The sequence below is a fragment of the Lissotriton helveticus genome, chromosome 5_1 (genome assembly GCF_964261635.1).
Source record: "Lissotriton helveticus chromosome 5_1, aLisHel1.1, whole genome shotgun sequence".
NCBI classification, from domain to species: Eukaryota; Metazoa; Chordata; class Amphibia; order Caudata; family Salamandridae; genus Lissotriton; species Lissotriton helveticus.
The window spans coordinates 138,724,527-138,747,360 of record NC_136065.1 but is presented as its reverse complement, the minus strand read 5'-3'; the positions used below and the strand labels follow the sequence as shown (position 1 = coordinate 138,747,360).

The window sequence follows — 22,834 nt, the reverse complement described above, 5'->3', positions numbered from 1 at the left end:
TGCACAACATGGCAGACACGGTGCCTGCCATGTTGTGCATGGAAGTGCACAACATGCCTCCCTGACATTGTGGCGGGCGGTGCTGAGTGCACCGCCCGCCACAATGTTAGGGATGCAGGATGCGCCCACCACTGTGGCGCATCCTAATGGCACACACGGGACCCCACCCTTATGGCCGGCGGTCCCTTTATACGACGGGATGGCGGGCGGACAAAGTCCGCCCACCATCCTAATGTGCCCCTCAGGGTCTGATTTAGATCTTGTCGGATGGGTTACTCCATCACAACGGTGACAGCTATCTTATCCACCGAAATATAAATCCCATAGAATACAATTGGATTTATATTTTGCCGGACTGGATATACGTCACTGTAGTAACAGAGTAACCCGTCTGCCGAGATCTAAATCAGGCCCTGAATTACAGTAAGGAAAAGATGAATCAAAGGAGCGCCACCTCGATTGAAATGTAACAAGATATGACTTCTGTACCACTTGATGTTAATAAATAAAAAAATAAGAAAATAAAAAAAGAAGCGTCACCTCAATCAGACCTGAATGAGGTAGCATGGCTGGCCCTGGCTTCCTGCCCCTCCAGCCACATGATACGACAAGGACACTCTGTGCAACACACCAGGCACCATCACGCCCCACGCAACACAACCAAGGAGGCATACTATAGAGGCACATCCTTCGAGTATTAGGCATTACAGTAGTGAACACTTTTTGGAATATTAATGCATAGATTTGCATACAGATTTGTACAAGTTGTACAAATCTACCTGTGATTTTGGCCCGAACAGCGTACTGAGCATCACACATTTACTGGTGAACCATCCATGGCTTGCCACACTCGGATGTTTATTGCATCTGCTCGTTTAAAGCTTTAATTTTCAAACTGTCCCAAAATCAAAGGGGCAGATTTACAAGAAAGTGACGCATCTATAGAGATGCGTCACTTTCCTTGCACCACCGTAAAAAATGCTTGCGCCACCATGGATGTGCCGTATTTACAATCCAGCGCACCATGGTGGAAGAATTGAACGATGCGTCAGAAATTCTGAGGCATCTGTTGGGGAAAAAGTCACACATTACTGGAGATGTGTCGCAAGCACAACGCAACTCCAGAAATGCATTTTGTCGCCTATTCCCACTATAGTGCGTCACTCCTTACGCCTGCTTCAAGCAGGCGTAAGGTTTTGACGCAGCAGTGTCCCAAAAGTGATGCAGTGAAATCTTATAGATTTCCCTACGTCACTTTTACGAGGCTTTCCTCCGTAGGAACGCCCCCCTGCATACATTATACCTGACGCAGGTATGATGTGACGCAGGGCTTTACAACGTGACGCATCTTCCTAGATGCGTCACGTTGTAAATAGGGCGCATTGTTTGCGCCGCTGTTGCATCACAAAAAGTGATGCAATGACGGCGCAAAGAGGCGCTAGGGGCTTGTAAATTTGCCCCAAAGTGTATAGAGTGAGCTAAATGTATAAACTAGGTTGATTTAGCATTTGAAAGATAAAACTCGACAGATAAGACTTTTTTTTTATAAACATCTAATATAAACTACAAAAAGGATCGAGCATAATGTAATTTTTTTCCCAAAAAGTAAATATCACAAATGTAAATATACATTTATATTAAAAATACATTTAAAAATCATTGTTTTCATTGGCAATGCATGGATCTTTTATAGTATTAGTTTAATCCTGTCACACGCCCGTTGCTGTGTTAGAGTAGTTATCTGATTCAACCTTGGATACAAGCTGTCAAAGGTTTGGTCAGCTGACAGTGACTTGTCATGCAGGTGAGAGCCTCACTGTTTGCTCAGCATGATCATATCAGCTGGTAAACATCATTGTGCGCTGGTGAACATGACATCACCTTTCCGCCTCCGACGACGTACAGGAGGGACAAGGGAGGAGGACAAACATCCTAGCGATAGTAACTCAAAAGAAAACAGAAGCCACAGCATAGGAAGTTACATCTAAACCCTACAGCCGTCTAGATCCTGCTGCATAGAAAGAAGAAACAATGGCAGACCTACAGCTGCACCAAGGTTTGGAAATTTGTCTTGATTTACTCTCCAAATGTGAATGGCTGCCTTACCTGTCATTCAGGTTTTGCATGTTCACGTTCTTGTAGAATTGACACTTTAAAGGTGCATCTTTTGAGAAGCACCTAGCTTGGAATCCACCCTTAGCACTCAGATCTAAAAACTAAATTGTTCTGATTCAGTTTGTTGTTTAGGCACAGGTAGCAGGTGAAGGCATTGAACAAATTTCAGAGGTAAAGGGTGCTTTAGGAGTTGCAATACAGACACTTCCTGGCTTTTTAACTTACAAAGGTAGATTATTACCTGATATCTCATGATTTATCTTTGGGTTTGATCCAATTTGTGGGCTGTTAGAAAGATGTGCAGCAAAAAGATGTGTTTCTAAAAATTTAATCTGGTTATCTTTGCTAACAATGATAAACGAATTGCTTATCAGCTGTCTCAGGTATGTGTGTGTGTGTGTGTGTGTGTGTGCACACTGATCCAAAGCCTAAAATTATCAGACATTGTACAATTATGTTTGGCTGCATAGCCATAGCCTCCTTATGAGCTGCATGTTAGAAACATGGGTCTCTAGTTGGCAGTGGCTTGCACCCTGTCCAAGTAGGGACCCTTATTCTAGTCAGGGTTGGGGAGTTACACACCCATGCCCACTCCCTTGGTAGCTTGGCACGAACAGTCAGGCTTATCTCAGAAGCCATGTGTAAAGCATTTGTACATAAACACACAGTAATACAGTGACAACACTATATATGGACACCATACCACTTTAGAAAAATAACCAATATTTATCAGAATAAGCATGACCAAAACAACAAAAATCCAAGTTACACAAGTAAAGATATCACTTTTAAAAGGCTTAGAATAGTTCAGTCCATAGGAAACTATGGATGCGTTACTTTTATCACAAAGTACCTGGGATGCGTCAAAATCAAAGACAAAAACAGGTGCCATTGATGTGAGGCGCAGGAAAAGAAAAGCGATGCATTGGTTCCTTACTCCAAGGGGAGGTGATATGTTAGTCCCTTAATCCAGCGCAGGGGACGTGATGCGTTCATTCCTTACTGCAGTGCAGGGGAGGTGATGCATCGATTTCTGGACACAAGTCCTCGGTTCCTTACTGCTGGGCAATGTTGATGAAGAACTTGGCGACAGGTGCGATGCGTTGAAAATCCAGATGAGCTAGCTCGATGCAGCTGTGGCAAAACAGGCGCTACATTGATTTTCCAGCCGTGAAGTAGGTGATGCCTTGATTTCTTTAACCGCACAGCATGGCCTGCTTTGGAGTAGGAGTGGGTGCCATGGACGCCGGTTATACAGTGCTCGGGACTCGGGCTGTGGCGATCTTTTAGCCGCACTGCAGGTGCTGCATCAATTCTTCGGCTGCACCGCAGCAATGCGTTGGAATTTTGACCACTCGATGTTGCTGCGGCAGGAAAAACAGGCGTCGAAGGTCAATGGGTGGACTTTCTTCAGTCCTTTGCAGCAAAGCCAACCTCCAAGGGTTTCACAACTGGAAGTGGCACCAGTTGGCAGGTCAGAACTCTCTGTAGGTGATATATTTGATGGCCCTGAGACTTCTTAACAGAAGGTAAGCACACACAATCCCTTTGAGAACCTTGGCAAGCAGGATACAGAAAGCAAAGTCCAGTCATTTTTACTGCCCCCAGCAGAAGCAACAAGCAGTGGGCCAGCACAACACAAAAACAAGCAGAGTGGCAGTTCCCCTCCTACAGCTTTTCCTGCTCTTCTTCTTGGCAGAATCTCCTCTTGGTCCAGAAGTGTTCTGAAGTTATAGTGTCACAGCTCCAGTACTTATACCAGTTTATGCTTTTGAAGTAGGCACACTTGAAAGGAATGACTTTTTACAAGACCCTGCCTTTCCCTGATCTGCCTTTCCCTGATCTGGCTCCAGACACACTACAGGGGGTGGAGACAGCTTTGTGTGAGGAGAGGCACAGCCCAATTCAGGTGTCAGTTACAACTCCTCCCACCACTCTAGCTTAGGGAGGCCCATCAGTCTGGTGATGGGCCACCAGGATACGCAAGACACACCTCAGCTCCCTTTGTTTGCCCTGGGCACACGCAGTGCACGATACTAGGGACTTACCAATAAATCAAATATGCCAATCATGGATAATCAATCGCAATCCCAATTTACACATGGAGCACGTGCACTTTAGCAGTAGTCAGCAGTGGTAAAGTGCCCGGAGTACTAAAAACACCAAAAAACGAAATACAGCACACAGTCAAAAACAGGAGGTCAGAAGCAAAAAACACGTCAAAGATGCCAGGTCTAACATGGCACATGATCTCACATATGACGTCATGGAAGTCAACCTCTACAAGTATCACATCAGTGACACTTGTAGAGGTTCAAGCACCGAGGTAAACGTCTGCTATTGGTATGGTAAGGAGTAGAGGGCATAAGCCATAGCTGTGCCCTGTCGACGCTGCACATAGAAGAAGGGCATGCCTTGCTGTTAGTAGAAGCTATGGTACTGGGCACAAGGTGTGCCTAAAGTCCCCACCCTGTGCTGAATGCCCACTGGACATGGCTTCTGGATACTGTGAGGTAATTTGCAAAGGATATGGTCAAAGGCTTCAGAAGCTTGTTGCTGAGAGTAGTTCTGCTGCTTTACAATTGAAATGATTCTCTGCAACAATGTTACTTGAGCGTGGGATTGCTGCTGTCTTTCCACTAAATATATTCTCTGCAAGGACATCTAGTTGCTATTAGTGTCAAGCCCAAAAGGTGTGTTTCTCAACCAAAGTCCCCTGTGAATATTTGTTATCGGTTACTGCAAATACTGGTGAACAGAACTGCTGGGGCTGCTGTGCACTACATCTTACTACGCGTGCCCTGAGGCCATGCAAACAGTAGAGGAGTGTTTTCCTTATTATTTGTACTTTATGCCCATGGCATATACATGTAAAAGAAAAGCACATTTTAGAATGCATAGTTTTAATTTCCTTACAATGCGCTTAGCATTTAAAATATTATTTATATTAACAGGCCTTTCTGCCTGAAACATTTTAAATATTAGAACATTACCCCCCCCAAAAACACACATTTCTCAGAACATTGGCAGACATCTACAGTCTTCAGGCAAAGAATGCCATGGGATGAGGGTCAGATGCTCTACTCTTTTTAATGCTAACCTTAAATATTAAATCAAGTAATATAAAAAAATACATAACAAGTAACGTGCAATATGGTTCTAAATTGCCATCTCTGGGTTCTGGTTGCATGTTAATACCACTTGGCCTTCGGCCTCCTCGTGGCTATCTATCTATCTATCTATCTATCTATCTATCTATCTATCTATCTATCTATCTATCTATCTATCTATCTATCTATCTATCTATCTATCTATCTATCTATCTATCTATCTATCTATCTATCTATCTATCTATCTATCTATCTATCTATCTATCTATCTATCTATCTATCTATCTATCTATCTATCTATCTATCTATCTATCTATCTATCTATCTATCTATCTATCTGTCTGTCTGTCTGTCTATCTATCCAGTTACACTATCTATCCACCTGTCTGTCTGTCTGTCTGTCTGTCTGCCTGCCTGTCTACCTGCCTGTCTATCTATATATTTATCTCTATCTCTTTCAATAAATATACATATGTGAACACTGACAAAGGCTAAATGCTTTACACAAACATCATCTGAACCTCGCTAGGGTTATATAGGACCAATATAGTATTGGCCTACAATCTGTACCTGTAGTGGTGACGTGTTGTGTTGTACCATGACTTATTTTGTTGTTCCCCTTCGAATCCTTCACAGAGCAGGAGCATTCAAGCCTCGCTCATCCAAGGGAGAATGATGACAACCATATTGTCCATCGCCACCAAACAAGTCTTCACTTTGTTGAGAAATTAAAGGTAGGTGCTCTCTTAGGATGCAGACAATGTACTGACGCTTGGATTTGAAAACTGCGCGTTGTTAGTTTTTCAATAAAGTCTATTTAATCTTCTGTGACTCCAACTTTTTAGCAACTGATCCAGGTGGGAGGAGGGCATTCAAATAGCATGGACTAAAGCTGTGCTGTTATACCAGGTCAGCATCTCTTGCCGCTAGCAATTTCTTTTGATTGTTGCATTCATGGTCAGTGGATTTGTAGTGGCCAAAAACTACCTGAAATGTTTTCGCTAAAACGTACCTAACAAATTGAGCATTAGGGAAAAGAAATGGTTTGAAAAAAAACTGCACCCATGTGGAGATAGTTTCTAACTGTCCACTGGATTCCATTGCTGACTTTTGTGGCAAATTCTGACAGGAACATAGATAAAATCCCCATAAACACTATGACAATATCCTCATGACTTCTCAGACATGGACATACAGGTGTGACACCTGAAGCGACTTTGGCAAGATCTATGCAAAGAAAATTAAAGACTTTACAAAAATCCTACTCAAGAAGCAAACAAAATGGTACTTTGTTGCTGAGAAAGGCATATTACGGAATACATGCCGAAGTGTGAACCATAATTTGCGTAATGAACTTTATTGAAGGTTAATTAAAAATACATCAGAGATGGTAATAAAAAACTAAAATTTATTTTAGAAAGAGCAGATAAAAACGTATTATTAGATAGAGCACTTTTGGAAAACAAGACACGCATCACCAAGAGAGGCCCTACAACTGTTCACTTCTTAAGGAGTCCTAGCTATATATATATATATATATATATGTATATACACATATAGTAGACAATCTAACACCATCAAGAAAATCATTAACACTCAATGGCCCATAGGGGAGACATCCTTTACAACGCAACTTTTACCACGCAGTGCCATTACGACGCAACTTTTACAACGCAAACCATTACAACGCATTGTGCTGGGGGGCGCTCTAGGATAGGGAATAGGTTTAATTTACTATCCAACACCTTCCCTACTATCCACGGGGACTGGAGTTGGAATAGTAAATTAAACAATTCACTATCCAGCGCCCCAAAGCACTATGCGTTGTAAAGGCATGCGTTGTGAAAACCGCGTTGTAAAGGCATGCGTTGTGAAAGCATGCGTTGTGATGTCATACATCCGCCCATAGTCCTGACTGACTTGATTCTCCAGCAAATACTTCCCAACAAACCAAATTTTACGCACCGTAAAGGACACTCTATGCGCAGCGATTTAGTGAAAACCAGTCCGGAACTTTCCATCAAAAGCAGTTGGCTTTCCCCGAAAAAAGGCTTTTTTAAGTGTAGCACGTGTCGGGCGTGCAAGTTTGGGGTTAATACCTCCACTTACACCACTGCTTTTTCTGATAAGCCCATCAAATTAACAGGTCACTTCACCTGTCGCACTGAGTACGCAGTGTATGTCCTTCAATGTATATGCGGACTCCGATACGTAGGGAGTACCAAACTTCAGGTTCACGCCCGCATTTTGCAACACCTGAGGGCAACTGTTAACTCTGACCCGACGTAACCAGTTGCGAGCCACGTCAAACTGGAGCACAACAATAATCTCAGTGTACTCCAGTACTTTGTCATTCACAGTATCCCACTTAACAAACGAGGGGGTAATAGGGAAAGAATCCTAAGACAGTTGGAGACAAATTAAAATACATTATTGAGCTCGATACTAAATGTCCCAGGGGGCTCAATATTTGTGATGATTTGCACTACTTCCTGTAATGTTTTAATTAAGGATTTCCAGTCAAACATATCTGTATTGCCTTCCATTCTTTGTACTCCTTTGTCCTAATATGGTCCATTTATGTGGCATGTTCTCATGTATTGTGATTTTAGTCTCTGCTGTGCGACTGATTTTTATGCATTTTTCCATTTATTTACATTTTTATGGGTGGATGATTTTATGCATTTTAGTTGGCGTAGTTTGCACAGACTCTTCACCGTGTTCCGTTCTGTCTGTCTTCTGGTTTCTACTACTATCATGTAATGACAAATTGGGGAATGTTTTTTGACTTTGCCTATTTCCATTTCGAACAAGAGGGATTCCTTCGGATCTTTAGCTTGGGGGGCTCTCCAGGCAATGATGCACTTAATCGAGTATGATTAGAACGATTATCCAAAGTGTTTCCTGTTCGGATACCATATCTAATTACAACGATATCATTGATACCATTTGCTGCCTTTTCTCTTTAAGCATCTATTCAGTATACCCATTTGATCTTAGCCCAGTTTGGGTTTTTGTAGCCTTTTAGCACTGTGCACTTTATTCACATTTTTGGGCCGTTAACCGTAGGTAGGGCTGAGTCCGCTTAGCAAATATATGTGATATATACCCATGACCAAGACGGCAAAGGGGATTATTTTAGCCTGTAGCAGTGTTTTATTGGGCAAGTGATTATCTCTGCATTTGTACTGTCATTCATTGTAATGCTTTTGAGTATTTATACTGTTATTTACATATTCATGTTTACAAGATGTTATGTAAACGATATTGAATTGAGTCGCAGAGTATTTGCACCATTATTTACTTCATTACTGCTGCAACACTCACAATATGCTAAGCTTTGTATGTTGCCAGTGCCCTATAGTGAACTTCAAATAGGATTTTTTCTATGTTATTAGTTGGGTGTCGGGCCATCACATGACTTTCTGGTTGGGTTTTAAATACCTGTTGTAAATCACAATGGTGTTTACGTGAGCAAGGCGACTGGGATCGCCGAAACGCGTCCTACGAAATTGCACTGATGAAAGAATAAAGCGTTTTACATTGCACCTGCAGCCAGCGTTTGAGGTGTCTGTTACTCTCCTGTCAGTGCTCGTCATAGCATTCGAAGTGGTTCCTGGTGCTGGGCACTCGTGTGTAGGATGCACAGAAGCGGTTACCGTCCCTCTCTGGGACACAACAAACCTGACCATCAGGCCCCTGAATCTTTTGTCGCCACTCCATATGACCCCACACTGAATCCTGCAAGCGAAATGGGAATATGTTTATAGTCATCAAGTCTGGTCATTCTCGGGGAGGAACCAAGATGGCGATCGGGATGGCTGCATAACCGCTTGGCTCCGTGAGCCCTCCCGCCCCGCACATATATCCTGGCGATAAACCTGGGCAGTGTTTGCTAATTTAAGTAGGTGAAGGGAAGCATTCACTTACCATCTGTTTTTGAGGATCCACCGCGCAGTAGACCCGAAGAACTGTCTCCGTCTCTTTGGCGGCCTTCGAGGTGCTGAGGCCGGGATCTCGAGTGAGGGGAGTGTCCGGCCGTGATTGCAACACCAGCGGCCTCTGGTTGCGATGGGAAGCCGGTCGGAGAGAACCTGAGATCTGCGAGCCGGAAGAGATGATACCAACCCACTCCCAATAGTGGGTTGCCCTGCGGGAGGTGCGAAATAGCTGGGACGGAGAGAGTCCATGATGCCCAGTTCCCCTTCGGTGTGATACCCGGTTATGTTAACAGCCCTCCCAGGGAGCCGGTGGGTGACTCCCGGGCAGCAGGGAGCTTGTTTAGCCTTTCGGTGACTCTCCTTTCTGCTGCCTGCCCTGACTATTGAGATCCCGCTGTGAATCCTGCTGATCCCGGGGGTCGGACCCGCTCCTGAGGTGCGGTGGAGGGGGAAGAGAACGTGACGGCTGAAATGGCGGATGATACTTTCCCGTGCACCCCTCACCCGGGCAGAGAAACCGGTGCTCAAGAGAATCCCGGGGTCTGGCTATGTGAGAAACCGCCCACGCCCAAACATATACTGGCTGCACTAACAACCCTGCAGACAGCCCTAATCCGGGAGGCCCGAGATTTGGGACAAAGGATGGCCGCCATTGTTGTCCCGCCATCTTGTAACGGCACGGATCGCTCTCAAGGAGGCGCCGATGTGTCTGCCTCTGCTTCATCGACGTATTCCCCGGATGAGTCTACATTCTTAGAGACGTGGATAGATTTGGTTCATGAGCTTACTGTGGATGCACCTGTGGCGCATGTGATTGTCTCACCGGGGCCTTTCTCTGATTGGCAAGTGGAGGAACAGCATCGATACACGACTTGGGCGGCCCCGTCGGGGTTTTGGCGCTTCCCGCATCGTGTGTTTCCCTTTCCGTGTCTGGCGGGACTGTGTTCGGACTCGAGACTGTTGGCGGTGTTGACATTGTTCCAATCAGACTTCCGCCATGCATCATCGGCGAAATCTCGGTGGCTGGGGTCCTATGGAGCGGCGACACTGCCTGATCCTCCCGGTGTAATCGGACCCTTTGTGCTACTTTGTCTCCCATTTGAGGGATGGTTCAACGTTGGTACTATTGACAAACGAGGCCAGGGGTGAATTCGATTGGAACAGGAGGGACTCATGGCTGGTTGATGGTGATTTGAGGGGCGCTTAGCGGGGATGTCATTGATTGCGTTATACGTGATTGCTGCTACCTGTACTTCTTTTACCATTACTGTTTATACGATTTTTGAACGCGGAGGTGGGAGGGGCCGGATGACCAGATCGAGGGCCCTTCTCCTGTATTTATTTTATTTTTTCTTCTTTTTCTCTTTTTCTTCTCTGTATTTCAGGTCTCTTATTTAGGGCGACAGTCACGCTGCTGGGGGGTAGGCCGTAGCCTTTTGCAGGGGTGCAGGGTTGAGGGTTGGGGGATGGGTTTGTTATTTTGTTCTATCTTTGTTTCTATGGCCCTTTGCCCTTTTCCTTTTTCGATGTCGTCGTCTTCCATGTCTCCCATATTGTGTTTCGCCTTGAGGGGTGGGGCTAGTTCGCCATGATTGCTTGGTGTTTATTGCATCTATCCTGACTCGTATACCCCCTCCCCCATCTTTTTTTATCTATGTACATCACTGGCGTAAAATCTTTTGCTTTAGTTAGCTGTATTTGGGGTGTGTGTGATTATGCGACTTTGATTTTCATTTTATTTTTCGTTATTACAAAATGAACCGTCTCAGATCCTTATTATTGCATGGTACTTTAATTATATGATATATCCTGGATGCTACTCAGCTTTTGAACTCCGGACCGCTGTATGTTTTTATGCTACATTACTTTTTAATCGATTTGAATAGCGGCCGGCCGGACTGGTTGTAGGCCCATGTTTGTCTCTCCGTGCTATAACAATAAAGGTTCTTTAAAAAAAAAAAAGTCTGGTCATTCTCAAATTGGTGCCCCATCCATCCTCACCACTATTTGTAAGTCATGTATTTACTGAGAAGCCCAAAGTAATGTCCGATAAAATGCTCCTCCGCAATCCTGGTCTTGAATTAATAAAACGGTCCCTTTATCATGAAACTTGAACCAACCTCTGCGCAACGCGATAGTTACGAAAAATGATAATTTCCCTAAACAAGTGGATAAATGTTCTTCTGGTCACGTTGCACGATATTCAAACCTGTCCCTTGTGCCTTGGGAGGTTTAACACACCAGCTTTGTGTTGTTCCGCTTCTCTGCTCCCCCGGCCACTTTTAATCTTTCTGTACAAATATGCGTAAGCAAGTGAAACTTTGGGCCAGATGTACGACAATTCCAAATTGCGACTCGCAATTTGCACTCAATTGCGAGTCCCAAATTGTGACTCGCCATTTGGAATGTACAACAGTGTCAGAGACACTGGTTGCGATTCCTAATGGCGTCGCAAATAGAGAGGCTCATGAATATTATTGAGCCATCCGCAATTTGCGACCCCATTGGAAATGGCTGGCCCTCCCAGGGAAGGTGGCCTGCTGGGCTCATCAGACCCCCATATCTGGGACTGCTTGTCAATAAAGCAGTTTAAAAAAAATGCAGCCCGTTTTCCTTAAAGGAAAATGGGATGCATTTAAAAAAATAAATGAAACGTTTTTGTTAAATTTTTTAAGGCCAGGTAGTGGTCCGTGGACCCCTTCCTGCCCTTAAAAATATTTTTAGAGCCAGTCACAAAGGGGAAGGGGTCCCATGGGGACTCCTTCCCATTTGCGACTCCATTACCACCCTCGTCAAAAGGGCGGTAAATTGCGAGTGGTTTGCAACCACAATTGCGGTTGCAAAACATTCATACATGGCTAGAGACTTGCAATTAGGAAGGGAAGGCCCCTTCCTAAATAGCAAGTCACAAAACACAATTTTGTGAGTGGCAATTTTTGGCGAATCGCAAAATAGTGTTTGTCCAGGGCCATGTAGGTTTTCGGATGCAAAAACGGGTTGCAAACCCCTTTTATACACAAAACTGGTCGTACATGTGGCCCTTCATTTTTTAGCTTTTCCATCATGCACAGCTTATCCGCTGAAAGGGGTATATATATCATCAGTGCAGCACGTACAGTAGCATCGGAGCACAAGCGTGTGAGGGTCCCCTCGACCCCCAAAATAGACATTTTTCTTACTGAACCAGGGTGTTGTTTCCCTTCTTGCATTTTATCCTTTGACAGCTTTGCTGTACCACTCCTGCATGAGTTATGGCCCATCTCCCCCGAGATGAATCCAGGCCCGGTTCTAGCGGGTGGGCCAGATGGGCCAGGCCTACCAAAACATAAGCCTGGCCCACCCAACCATGAGCCTTGGCCCTCACAATGAATCTGCCACCAATGCATAACAACAATAAAAAAATGTCCAGATAACTCTGGTGATATATTATACTGCTGGAGAGCAATCATTTGTCTGTTGGTAGTTTTTAAATGCAGATACACTGAACTTCATGTGGATAGTTCAGTAGGTTTCTGCCTTTGTCACAGAGATCCTTGTGTTACTTGCAGTTCAGAAGTTACAATCCTAAAATAGGACAGTGACCTATGAACTGTCATTAAGGAGCTGCATACAAACTTAGCTTTTTTTGTGTTGTGATATAATTAGAACTTCCCCAGTCTTTCATTATTCTGATGTTGCTAAAAAGAGTTTGTTTGGGCAGTTATACATTTTTATCAGTAAAGCTGACCCCCAACTACTGGAGTACTCTCTAAATCCTGAGTTTGTGCTTCCCCAAACCATACCCTCTTAAAATATACTGCCAACCAGTATGGATGACATATGATTCCTACACCTTGTAATCCTCATTGGCTTATGTGACATTCCCTGTAGACTAATTTATTGTCTCTGTATGATGTGTGTATGATGTACAGTAGTGTTACCCCCTTACACTGATATGAATAGCGCTATACAACAAATTAAATGCATATAGGAGAGGGGCTATGGAGAGATGAGGAGCACTGGTGGAGGGGGGCAGTGAGGGAGTCTGAAGAGGAGGAGGTCATGAGGGGGTGGGGCTACGGAGAGATGAAGGGCACTGTTGGAGGGTGATAGTAAAGGCATCTATGGAGCAAGAGGTAATTGGTGGGGCAATCAAAAAAGACTTCGCACCAGTGATAAAGCTGTCCCGGTCTTGGCCTTTCTGTTTTTGTTAATTTAATTAGTAGTTGGGTCATTAAGGCTACTGTGGGACATGCTTTAAAGTGCATGCTAATTACGTTTACTGCTATATTCAATGTTTCAAGTTTGAAGGTGGTTTTACTAATGGTTTTTACTGTGAATAATGAAAGTGGAACCGGATGGTGGCTGATATGGGGCTGGGGCCCAAGATCAGCTGTGGGATTAGGTGCCCTGGAGAGGGGTAGTAGAAAAGTGGATAATCAAGCCGGTAAGGGAGTGTGCTGCAGAGTCAGGGGTCAGGGGTCAGGTGGAGGTAGTAATAAAGAGGGATTCTCATTGAAGGCTCACACAGAGGGAGCCAGAGTATTGTCACTTGTATGATACGCCCTCCTCAGAAACCTCCTCTTCCCATCAAAGAGACATTACATGGAAAAATACACTTTTTGAGAGTGATAATATTAAGAAAGAGATTTGGAAAAGAGTGCACAGGCCTTGCTAGACATATTAGTGACAAATTGGGGCCACAGTGGCCCACCCAAATGCACCCTTGGCCCAATCAAAAAAATAAATCTTGGAGCAGGGCCACCTTGACCCTATTGCCTGCCATCAGAATGTAGATTCATCGGCCATACAATGTGAGCATTCAGCTTCCTTTAAAAAAAATGCAGAAATTCAAAGCAATCTTGGAGCACTGAATTCAGTGACCTCCATTTTTCCCCCTCTGCAGATATCAGTTGTTCTTTTTTTCTCCTTTGAACCCATTCTTCTGGAAGAGTCGAGACTCGTGATACTCAATTTGAGACTGGGAAGGGAAACTGCCCTTCTAGAGGTATCTGAGGAGATCAAACATACCCTAGAGGTCAAAGGCAAGGCAGTACTAGTCTTGTTAGATCTTTCAGCCGCCTTTGATATTCTGCCGCATTCCAGGCTGCTTGCCCGTTTTGGCGACATTGGTTTCAGGGGTTCAATGCTAAACTGGCTAAGATCATTTCTGGAGATAGCAAGAGGTTTGGATACCATTGTTGTTTTCTACAGTAAGAGTATTGTCTTAGTGGCAGCACCCCGGGCTCGGCCTTAAGCGATACAATGTTTACCTGCTATATGGCCCCACTGGCAATTTTGGTTGTTTCCTTTGGGGCCATAATAGTGTGCTACGCCAATGACACTCAGTTACTCTTATGTTTTTTTTTAAAAATGAGACACTGGATCAAGAGTCTTTCAAATCCTGTCTATCTGTCAATCAATCAATCAATCAATCATGCTATTTGTATAGCGCACTACTCATCCGGGAGGGTCTCAAGGCGCTTGGGGGGAGGGGTATGCTACTGCTCGAACAGCCAGGTCTTGAGTTGTTTCCTGAAGGCGAGATGGTCCTGGGTCAGCCGAAGGTGGATGGGGAGGGAGTTCCAAGTCTTGGCAGCCGGGTAAGAGAAGGATCTTCCTCCGGCGGTGGCTCTTTGGATGCGTGGTACGGCTGCGAGGGCGAGGCTGGTGGACCATAGCTGGCGGGTGGGCGTGTAGAAGGTCAGGCGGTCGTTGAGGTACTTGGGGCCCAGGTCGTGGAGAGACTTGTGTGCGTGGGTGAGGAGCCGGAACGTGATCCTCTTGTCGACGGGGAGCCAGTGCAGGTTCCTCAGGTGGCTGGCGATGTGGCTGCGTCGGGGGACATCCAGGATGAGTCGGGCGGAGGCGTTCTGGATGCGCTGGAGTCTTTTCTGTAGCTTGGCTGTGGTTCCGGCGTAGAGGGCGTTTCCGTAGTCCAGTCGGCTGGTGACGAGTGCTTGGGTGACAGTCTTCCTGGTCTCGGTCGGGATCCAGCGGAAGATCTTGCGAAGCATACGCAGGGTGTTGAAGCACGATGAGGAGACGGCGTTGACTTGTCTGGTCATCGAGAGGGAGGGGTCCAGGATGAAGCCCAGGTTGCGTGCGTGGTCGGTTGGCTTGGGTGCGGTGCCCAGGGCTGGGGGCCACCAGGAGTCGTCCCAGGCGGAGGGCGAACATCCCAGGATGAGGACTTCCGTCTTGTCCGAGTTCAGTTTCAGGCGGCTGTCCTTCATCCACTCGGCGACGTCTTTCATCCCTTCGTGTAGGCAGGTTCTGGTGGTGTCGGGGTCTCTGGTGAGGGAGAGGATCAGCTGGGTGTCGTCGGCGTAAGAGATGATGTTGAGGTTGTGCTGGCGTGCGATGGCTGCGAGAGGTTTCATGTAGATGTTGAAGAGGGTGGGGCTGAGTGAAGATCCTTGCGGGACGCCGCAGATGACTTCGGTGGCCTCGGAGCGAAACGGGGGGAGGCGGACTCTTTGTGTTCTTCCGGCGAGGAACGAGATGATCCACTCCAGTGCCTTCTCTTGGATACCGATGTTGCTGAGGCGCTGGACTATGGTGCGGTGGCAGTCCGTGTCGATCGCAGCGGAGAGGTCCAGGAGGATGAGGGCCACTGTTTCCCCCTTGTCGAGCAGGGTCCGGATGTCGTCGGTGGCTGCGATGAGGGCGGTCTCGGTGCTGTGGTTGGCTCTGAAGCCGGACTGCGAGGGGTCGAGGGATCTGTTCGTCTCGAGGAAGGCGGTCAGCTGTCTGTTGACGATCTTCTCGATGACTTTAGCAGGAAAAGGGAGGAGCGAGATGGGGCGGAAGTGTTTGAGATCGGTGGGGTTCGCTGTAGGTTTCTTCAGGAGGGCGCTGATCTCGGCGTGCTCCCAGCTCTCCGGGAAGGTGGCGGTGTTGAAGGAGGCGTTGATGATGTTCCGGAGTTGGGGTGCGATGGTGGAGTCGGCCTTGTTGAAGACGTGGTGTGGGCAGGGGTCGGTCGGTGATCCGGAGTGGATGGTGTTCATCGTGCGGGCTGTGTCTTCGGTGGTTACCGTGGTCCAGGTGCGAAGGGTGGCGGTGGGGGGCGTTGGTTCGACGGTTGGTTGCGTGGGTGGGGCGCCGAAGCTGTTGTGGATGTCGGCAATCTTGCGGTGGAAGAACAAGGCGAGGGAGTCGCAGAGGTCTTGTGACAGAGTGATGTCGTTGGTGCCGGTGCTGGGGTTGGAGAACTCCTTGACGATAGTGAAGAGCTCTTTGCTGTCGTGGGCGTTGTTGTCCAGTCGTTCCTTCAGGGATTTCTTCTTGGTGGTGCGGATGAGCTGGTGGTGCTTGTGGGTAGCGTGTTTGAGGGCGGTCATGTTGTCGGTGGTCCGGTCGAGGAGCCAGGCTTTCTCTAGGGGGCGGTAGGTCTTCTTGGAGTCCTTGAGGTCGTCGGTGAACCAGGATGCCTTCTTGCTTCTGGGTCTGCTGGGAGGGTTCTTTAGTGGCGCGAGGTCGTCGGCGCAGGCGGTCAGCCACTGTGTGAAGTTGCGGGCTGCTTCGTTGGGGTCCATTGTGTTGGCGGGTGGGCTCTGGCTGAGGGAGGTGGTGAGCTGGTCTGCGGTGATCTTGCTCCAATTCCTGTGTGGTACCTGTTGAGGGTGGTGGTGTGTCGTGGATCTTTTGAAGCTGAAGTGGACGCAGCTGTGGTCGGTCCAGTGGAGTCCGGTGGCGTGGCTGAAGGTGATGTACTTGCTGGAAGAGAAGACGGGATCAAGCGTGTGGCCAGCGTAGTGGGTGGGGGTGTTGACCAGTTGCTTGAGTCCGAGGTTGGCGAGGTTTTCCAGCAGGGCGGTGGTGTTGCGGTCCTTGTTGTTCTCCAGGTGGAAGTTGAGGTCCCCGAGGAGGATGTAGCCAGTGGAGGGGAGGGCGTGCGGGCTGATGAAGTCTGTGATGTCTTCGCTGAATTGTGTGCGTGGTCCCGGGGGTTTGTAGACGAGGGTGCCTCTGAGGGTTGTCTTAGGGTCGGTGTGAATCTGGAAGTGGAGATGTTCGGCTGCGGCGAAGGAGTCGTTGGCGTCGGTCGTGATGCGGATGGTGTTCCTGTGGACGATGGCGATGCCACCTCCGGTCTGGTTGATGCGGTCCCTCCTGATGATCTTGTACCCGTCTGGGATGGCGATGGCGATGTCGGGTGCAGAGGAGGCGTTCATCCAGGTTTCCGTGAGGAAGGCGACGTCCGGTGATGTAGCGTTGAGGAGGTTCCAGAGTTCCACGGCATGTCTGTGGACGGAGCGGGTGTTGATCAGGATGCACTTGAGGTGGTTGCTGCTGGTGTTTGTCTTGGCGGGTGCAGGGCAGGTTCGGAGGCAGGTGAACTCTGTGGTCTTTCATTGGATGAGTCTTAAACAAGTTAAGTGCAACCTCAATAAGAATGAGCTCCTTAGTTTTGGCCATAATTTTACTTTGAATCTACAAACGCACTGGCCGGATGAGACCCCTCCACTGTAGGTCCAAGCTGGAGTAGAAAAGAACTTGTGTGTCAAAATTGATAAGCAGTTGACCTTCAAGCGTAGATTACCACAGTTGTTGGCATTTGCTTTGGCCCGATGCGTATGGCCAAAAAAAGTCTACAATTTCTCTCTTTACCTGTTAGGACCACTGTGATTATGGCCCTGGTAGTATCCAGATTGGATTATGTTAATGCCCTGTGTGCAGGCCTTCTTCAATATCTGTTGCGGAAATTTAAGATAGTGTGGAATTCATTGGCCCGTCTGGTACTCTGTCTTCCCAGATAGGCGTCAATGATTGCCCATCGGAACAATTTACAATGGCTACCTGTTAGGAAGAGGATCCTGTTTAAAACCTTGACAATTATGCTCTCCATCAGTCTGGGCCAGAGTACCTGTCCAATAGGGTCCCATTTTATTGTCCCCTTAGAACTCTACGGTCATCTTCTAGTCATCTCACCAGGGTCCCCAGGGTTAGGCGAGCAAAATCAGGAAGCAGATCTTTTACCCTCTTGAGCCCTCAAGCTCGGAATAGCTTGCAGGCCCAGCTGTGATTAGTAACGAGTGAACAGCCTTTTCAAAATACAGCTGAACACTTGGCTTTTTACTCTTTGACAGATAGTAACCACCGGATTATAGTGCTTGGTGTTCCAGGAGACAAAAGGGGCTCTACAGGAAGGTCAGCATGGGGCATCATAATGAAATCAACACTTCACCCTGTCCCCAGGGAGTGCTCCAATGTAGAGAGAGACATGTAGAACCTTGGCGAGTAGCTTTTTAAATGCAAAAGCCGAGTAACAGTACCCTGCACACACAGGCCCCACTAGGGCAAACCTGTGGCACGTTTGAAGAGCTACCTCCGTGGGTGACACAATCAGTGCTGCAGGCCCACGGAGGAGCATTTGAGTTACATGCCCTAGGTATATGTCTTACCCCTAGACAAGGGACTTACAGCTAACTCAATGTGGTTTTCCAGGCCTATTGCTACAAATAACTAATCGCTTTTCAAATTTGTGACACTCCACAATGCTCATGTGAAGTAGATTTGCATCTCACATTCCTTTCTGCTGTTTTTAGGCCCATGAACTCCAACAAGAAAAACAAATTGCACTCATAAGACAGAAAGTGGACCTGGAGGCTCAGGAGACGCAGCAGTCTCTGGACGAACTGCGCAGGAGCAGGATAAAGGTAATATTTAATATTTATGGCATCTCCTTCAGAGGCTACCATACGTGCTTCCACACACAGCAATGGTCTTGGGCGGATGAGGTGAGGTGAGGTGGTGGCCTCTTTTTCCAGCAACACCCACTGGAAAGTCAATGATGCAGTAGGCATCCACATGTATAAATCTGACTTTTTTCACACTTTTCTCCAACACGTGCTTATGAGCAGTTACCAGTTGACCACTCCATGAATGGGGCACATCTGAAAACCTCACACATTTCACTAAACACCTCTTGCAAAGGAGTGACTAAACTAACAATCAATCAAGCATGTGCTCTGGAAAGGCAGTGAACCGCAGCTCTTCAAGTCCTTGTATTGGCCAAAGAACACTATATAAATTATCCAATACAATACAATACTCTATTATGTTGGCTCTTGGAGTGAACCCAGTTCATGCAGTTTTGTAGAATTAGGCTATTGTTAGGACCAGGCAATCATATACCACTGTGTTATGAGGAGAATACATTTCCAGTCCTAACTTTCCTGTTTTTTAAATAATTTTTTCAGGTGCGATAGTTCAGTAGATTCTATTGAACTAAACTAAAGACTTCAAGTCCCAGGATGCATGCTAGTGGTAAAAGAGCCCAAGACCACAAAACATAGCTGTAAAGATTCCCATGTGTATGTGTGATGCTTTTCTTCAGTCCAGGTTTTTTCTTTTGTTATCTGGGACTTGTAGTCCTGTTTTATTATGGAATAAACAAGACTACGAGTACCAGAATTAAAAGAAAAAACCTGGACTGGCCCAATGTACCACACATGGACCTAGGAAACGTGGCAGGGCTGTTACAAAAAAGGTGTTCCTGTGACATGGATTCATATATTAGTGCTATGCAAGGTGTTCTATAGATAGATCCTGTTAGAACCTTCGGTTTCTGGCTGGCTGGGATGCATCAAAGCCAGGCAGAATCCACTGTCCTAGATAGGATGAGTACGATACACGTGTCCAATAACCTGTGCTCTCCCTTGGGTAGCTTGGCACAGAGCAGTCAGGCTTATCGTCAGGGTCAAAGGGTAAAGTGTTAGCACAAGACCACACTTGAAACACACTGAGTACACTACAAAAAAATTCCACACCCTATATATAACACACTGGTCTTTGTATTACACGCACATTGAAAGCAAAACGACATACAAATTGGATATACACTTTACAGTTATATGCATTTGATGTATTTTATGTATTTATTTATAAAGTATATGACCTCTTCCTTTAGCCGCAGAACGGCATGAACATATATGTACTAGTCATAGATATTCACTTGCCCCGTTATCCCCTCAGCCTCGTAAGTGATATAAACCTGCGTGCATACTTCCCTGAGGTATTCACGATCCAAGCAATCCCTCCCATATCAACAACAACAGAAACATATATGCAGGCTGTTCAGAGGTATTCCACTTTTCCGTTATCATATTAGCAAAAAACACAACATTGCCAATATCATATACCTCATTACAGTTGTAATGGTCAAGAAATCACAGATGTTGACTATGTCTTGTGACCCAGCCCCTCAGCCAGTTAAACTACACCAGCCAACGATACAGATTGCACCCGCTGATGACACTTTTTCTAGACTGTGGGGACCACCAAAAGCGGAAGGAAACAATTACATGTTTTCGTCCATCCAGATTAGGCCTTCAGGCACCCAGCGGCACCTTCACAAGTACGGAATCACTATACCCCCGTAAGAAAAAGACTGTGACACCGGAAGTAGGCATGCTTCCAGTTTGGAGAAATGTATCCCCCCAGGCAGAGGTGTGAGCTGTAGTTGCTCCCGGCAACCATCCATGGGTGCACACAAGGCACAACGAGACCCCTTGGTTCCAGTCACCGTGTTAACAATAAAATAATCCCTTGTGGCATGGGTCTGGGGAGAGGGAGCTGACGTCCTCAGACTGAGGTTGCGATGTCAGACACTGTCGTCCTCCCCATCCGGAGGTCGGAGACTGTCTAGGCTTCCAGCTGCGGTCCCACATACTCGGCAAATGTCCCCCAACACCCCTTGGAGACCAAGTTCTATGAAGCTAGAACAGGTTTCCAGTTGCAAGCTCGGGTCCCTCAGACTTGACTAACTTCCCCAGCACTCCTCAAATGCCTCACATTATGGCACCCCAGGTGGGCTGCTAAACTTTACGAGTACACTCCTCTATACAGTGTGATTACTGCAAACGTCAGGACGGTCCTTACCCCAACCGATGATCACTTCCAACTGTTTTTACTGCACCCTGCATGGTCCATACGATCTTGTGGAAATGGGGAGATCCTTTCTGTACCTGGGATCTCATGAACAGGAGACCAGCCAACTGACCCTTGGAGTGTGCTTAGGGACCTGGGCCACAACAGTTGGCAATTAGCTGCAGGCCAGCAACATCGAGGAAAAATCCACCATGTAATTATGCCATTCCTGGAGCACGATAAGCCCCAGGCCACCACAAATCTGTGGATAATCAAGTTGCAGTTCCTCCTGCCCCAGTGGTTCCTCTTGTCAATGTCCCAGTGTCAAACCAGCGTAGTATGGTTCACATCCCAAAAGCATCTCTAACTCCTGAGGGCAGAGCCCCAGTAGTTATAACCACAATGGCCTTCGTAGATGAGATCAGTTTAAAAGGCCACCTTTGAAATGCACATACCCTCTCTAAATAATGTCCTGTCTGCCATCCTACCCTGGGAGACTTGCTCAATAACTTTAGTGGGGCCAAGACCCTGCCCCTTGGAATTCAGGTGCCAATTCTTACCCATTGTATCCGTCCCCGAAGGCCACTCAGAGTAAGAGGTCTGCATTTTCCTTGATCCCCTAGTTTATGGCTGTCTATCAGGAATACACAGATGTAACTGCCCCCACCAGCATCCAGATTTGGATTGGAGACTGGCTAACAGGCACACAGAGCCAGCAGCACACAAATGCCCACTTTCCCAAAGTGGCATTTCAACATTAGTAATGTCAAATCCACTCCTACTACAAGAGAGGATTTGCCTTTACTAACTCATCTATACAAAACACTATACTGCTACTCTTCTGCACGTAGGAAGTACCTTTCAACAGACTTTCCACAGATCCACCATGTTAATTCATGCGAGAAGCAGGCCCGATCGTACTGAACACGCCATCCAGTGCCATTCACTACTAGTGCATGTAGCCCTACCTCTTCAACACAATGCACCCTGTCCCCAGGGAGTACACAGATGTGGCGAGAAACATGCAGAACCTTGGCAAGTAGTTTTTTAAATGCCAAGCCGAGTGGCAGGTTTGAAGAGCTACCGCTGTGGGTGGCACAACCAGCGCTGCAGGACCACGGAGGAGCATTTGAGTTGCATGCCCCAGGTATATGTCTTTCCCTTAGACAAAGGACTTACAGTTAACTCAAATCAGCCAATCATGTACACACCGATCACTGGTATGTGGATGACAAACACAGCGCTTTGGCACTGGATAGCAGTGTCAAAGCGCTCAAAGTCCTACACCAGCAAAACAACATCCAAACAGGAGGTCAGAAGCCAAAAAGTGAGGGGAGACCACACCAAAAGATGCCACGTCTAACAGATCCTTCAGTGCTTTTATTTCTGGAGTCATTACATCATCTTCTGCATTTCATACATTTCACACCTAACTCCACACTGTGTACAGGGGTTTCCATCTCTGTTTTTATTAACCTTTAAGTAGAAATTCACTTTAGTTTGGGTCAAAATGGCCAGAGTTATAAAACAGGCAACTGTGTTTACATGGGTCCTTAGCCTATTGCACACTGCACAGGTACAGCCAACAGGGGTTTGATTTAATGCCCATTAAAGCAGTCCCAGAGAGGACAGCAGCAACATCAAAACGAACCTCTGAAGGAGTAGTTTTCATCTTTCGCCGAATTGAGAAAGCTGCGCTGTGCGGAGTTCACACACAGGGCCCCCTCAGAAAATCTGCAGAAAATCTTACAATTTAATACCAAGCTAAAAGGCGAACGTTTATACGAAGGGAAATCATTGGCAAAAAATTAC

At 46.5% G+C, this 22,834-nt stretch overlaps 1 protein-coding gene across 1 annotated transcript in view; it reads left to right on the top strand.

The window, feature by feature from the left end:
* CCDC187 (coiled-coil domain containing 187) overlaps positions 1 to 22,834 on the top strand; it is a 282,400-nt gene that overhangs the window by 121,264 nt on the left and 138,302 nt on the right. The window contains exons 12-13 of the mRNA XM_078640350.1: positions 5,862 to 5,959; positions 18,700 to 18,810. Coding sequence (XP_078496476.1) covers positions 5,862 to 5,959; positions 18,700 to 18,810 — 209 coding nt within the window. The remainder of the gene's footprint in view (positions 1 to 5,861; positions 5,960 to 18,699; positions 18,811 to 22,834) is intronic.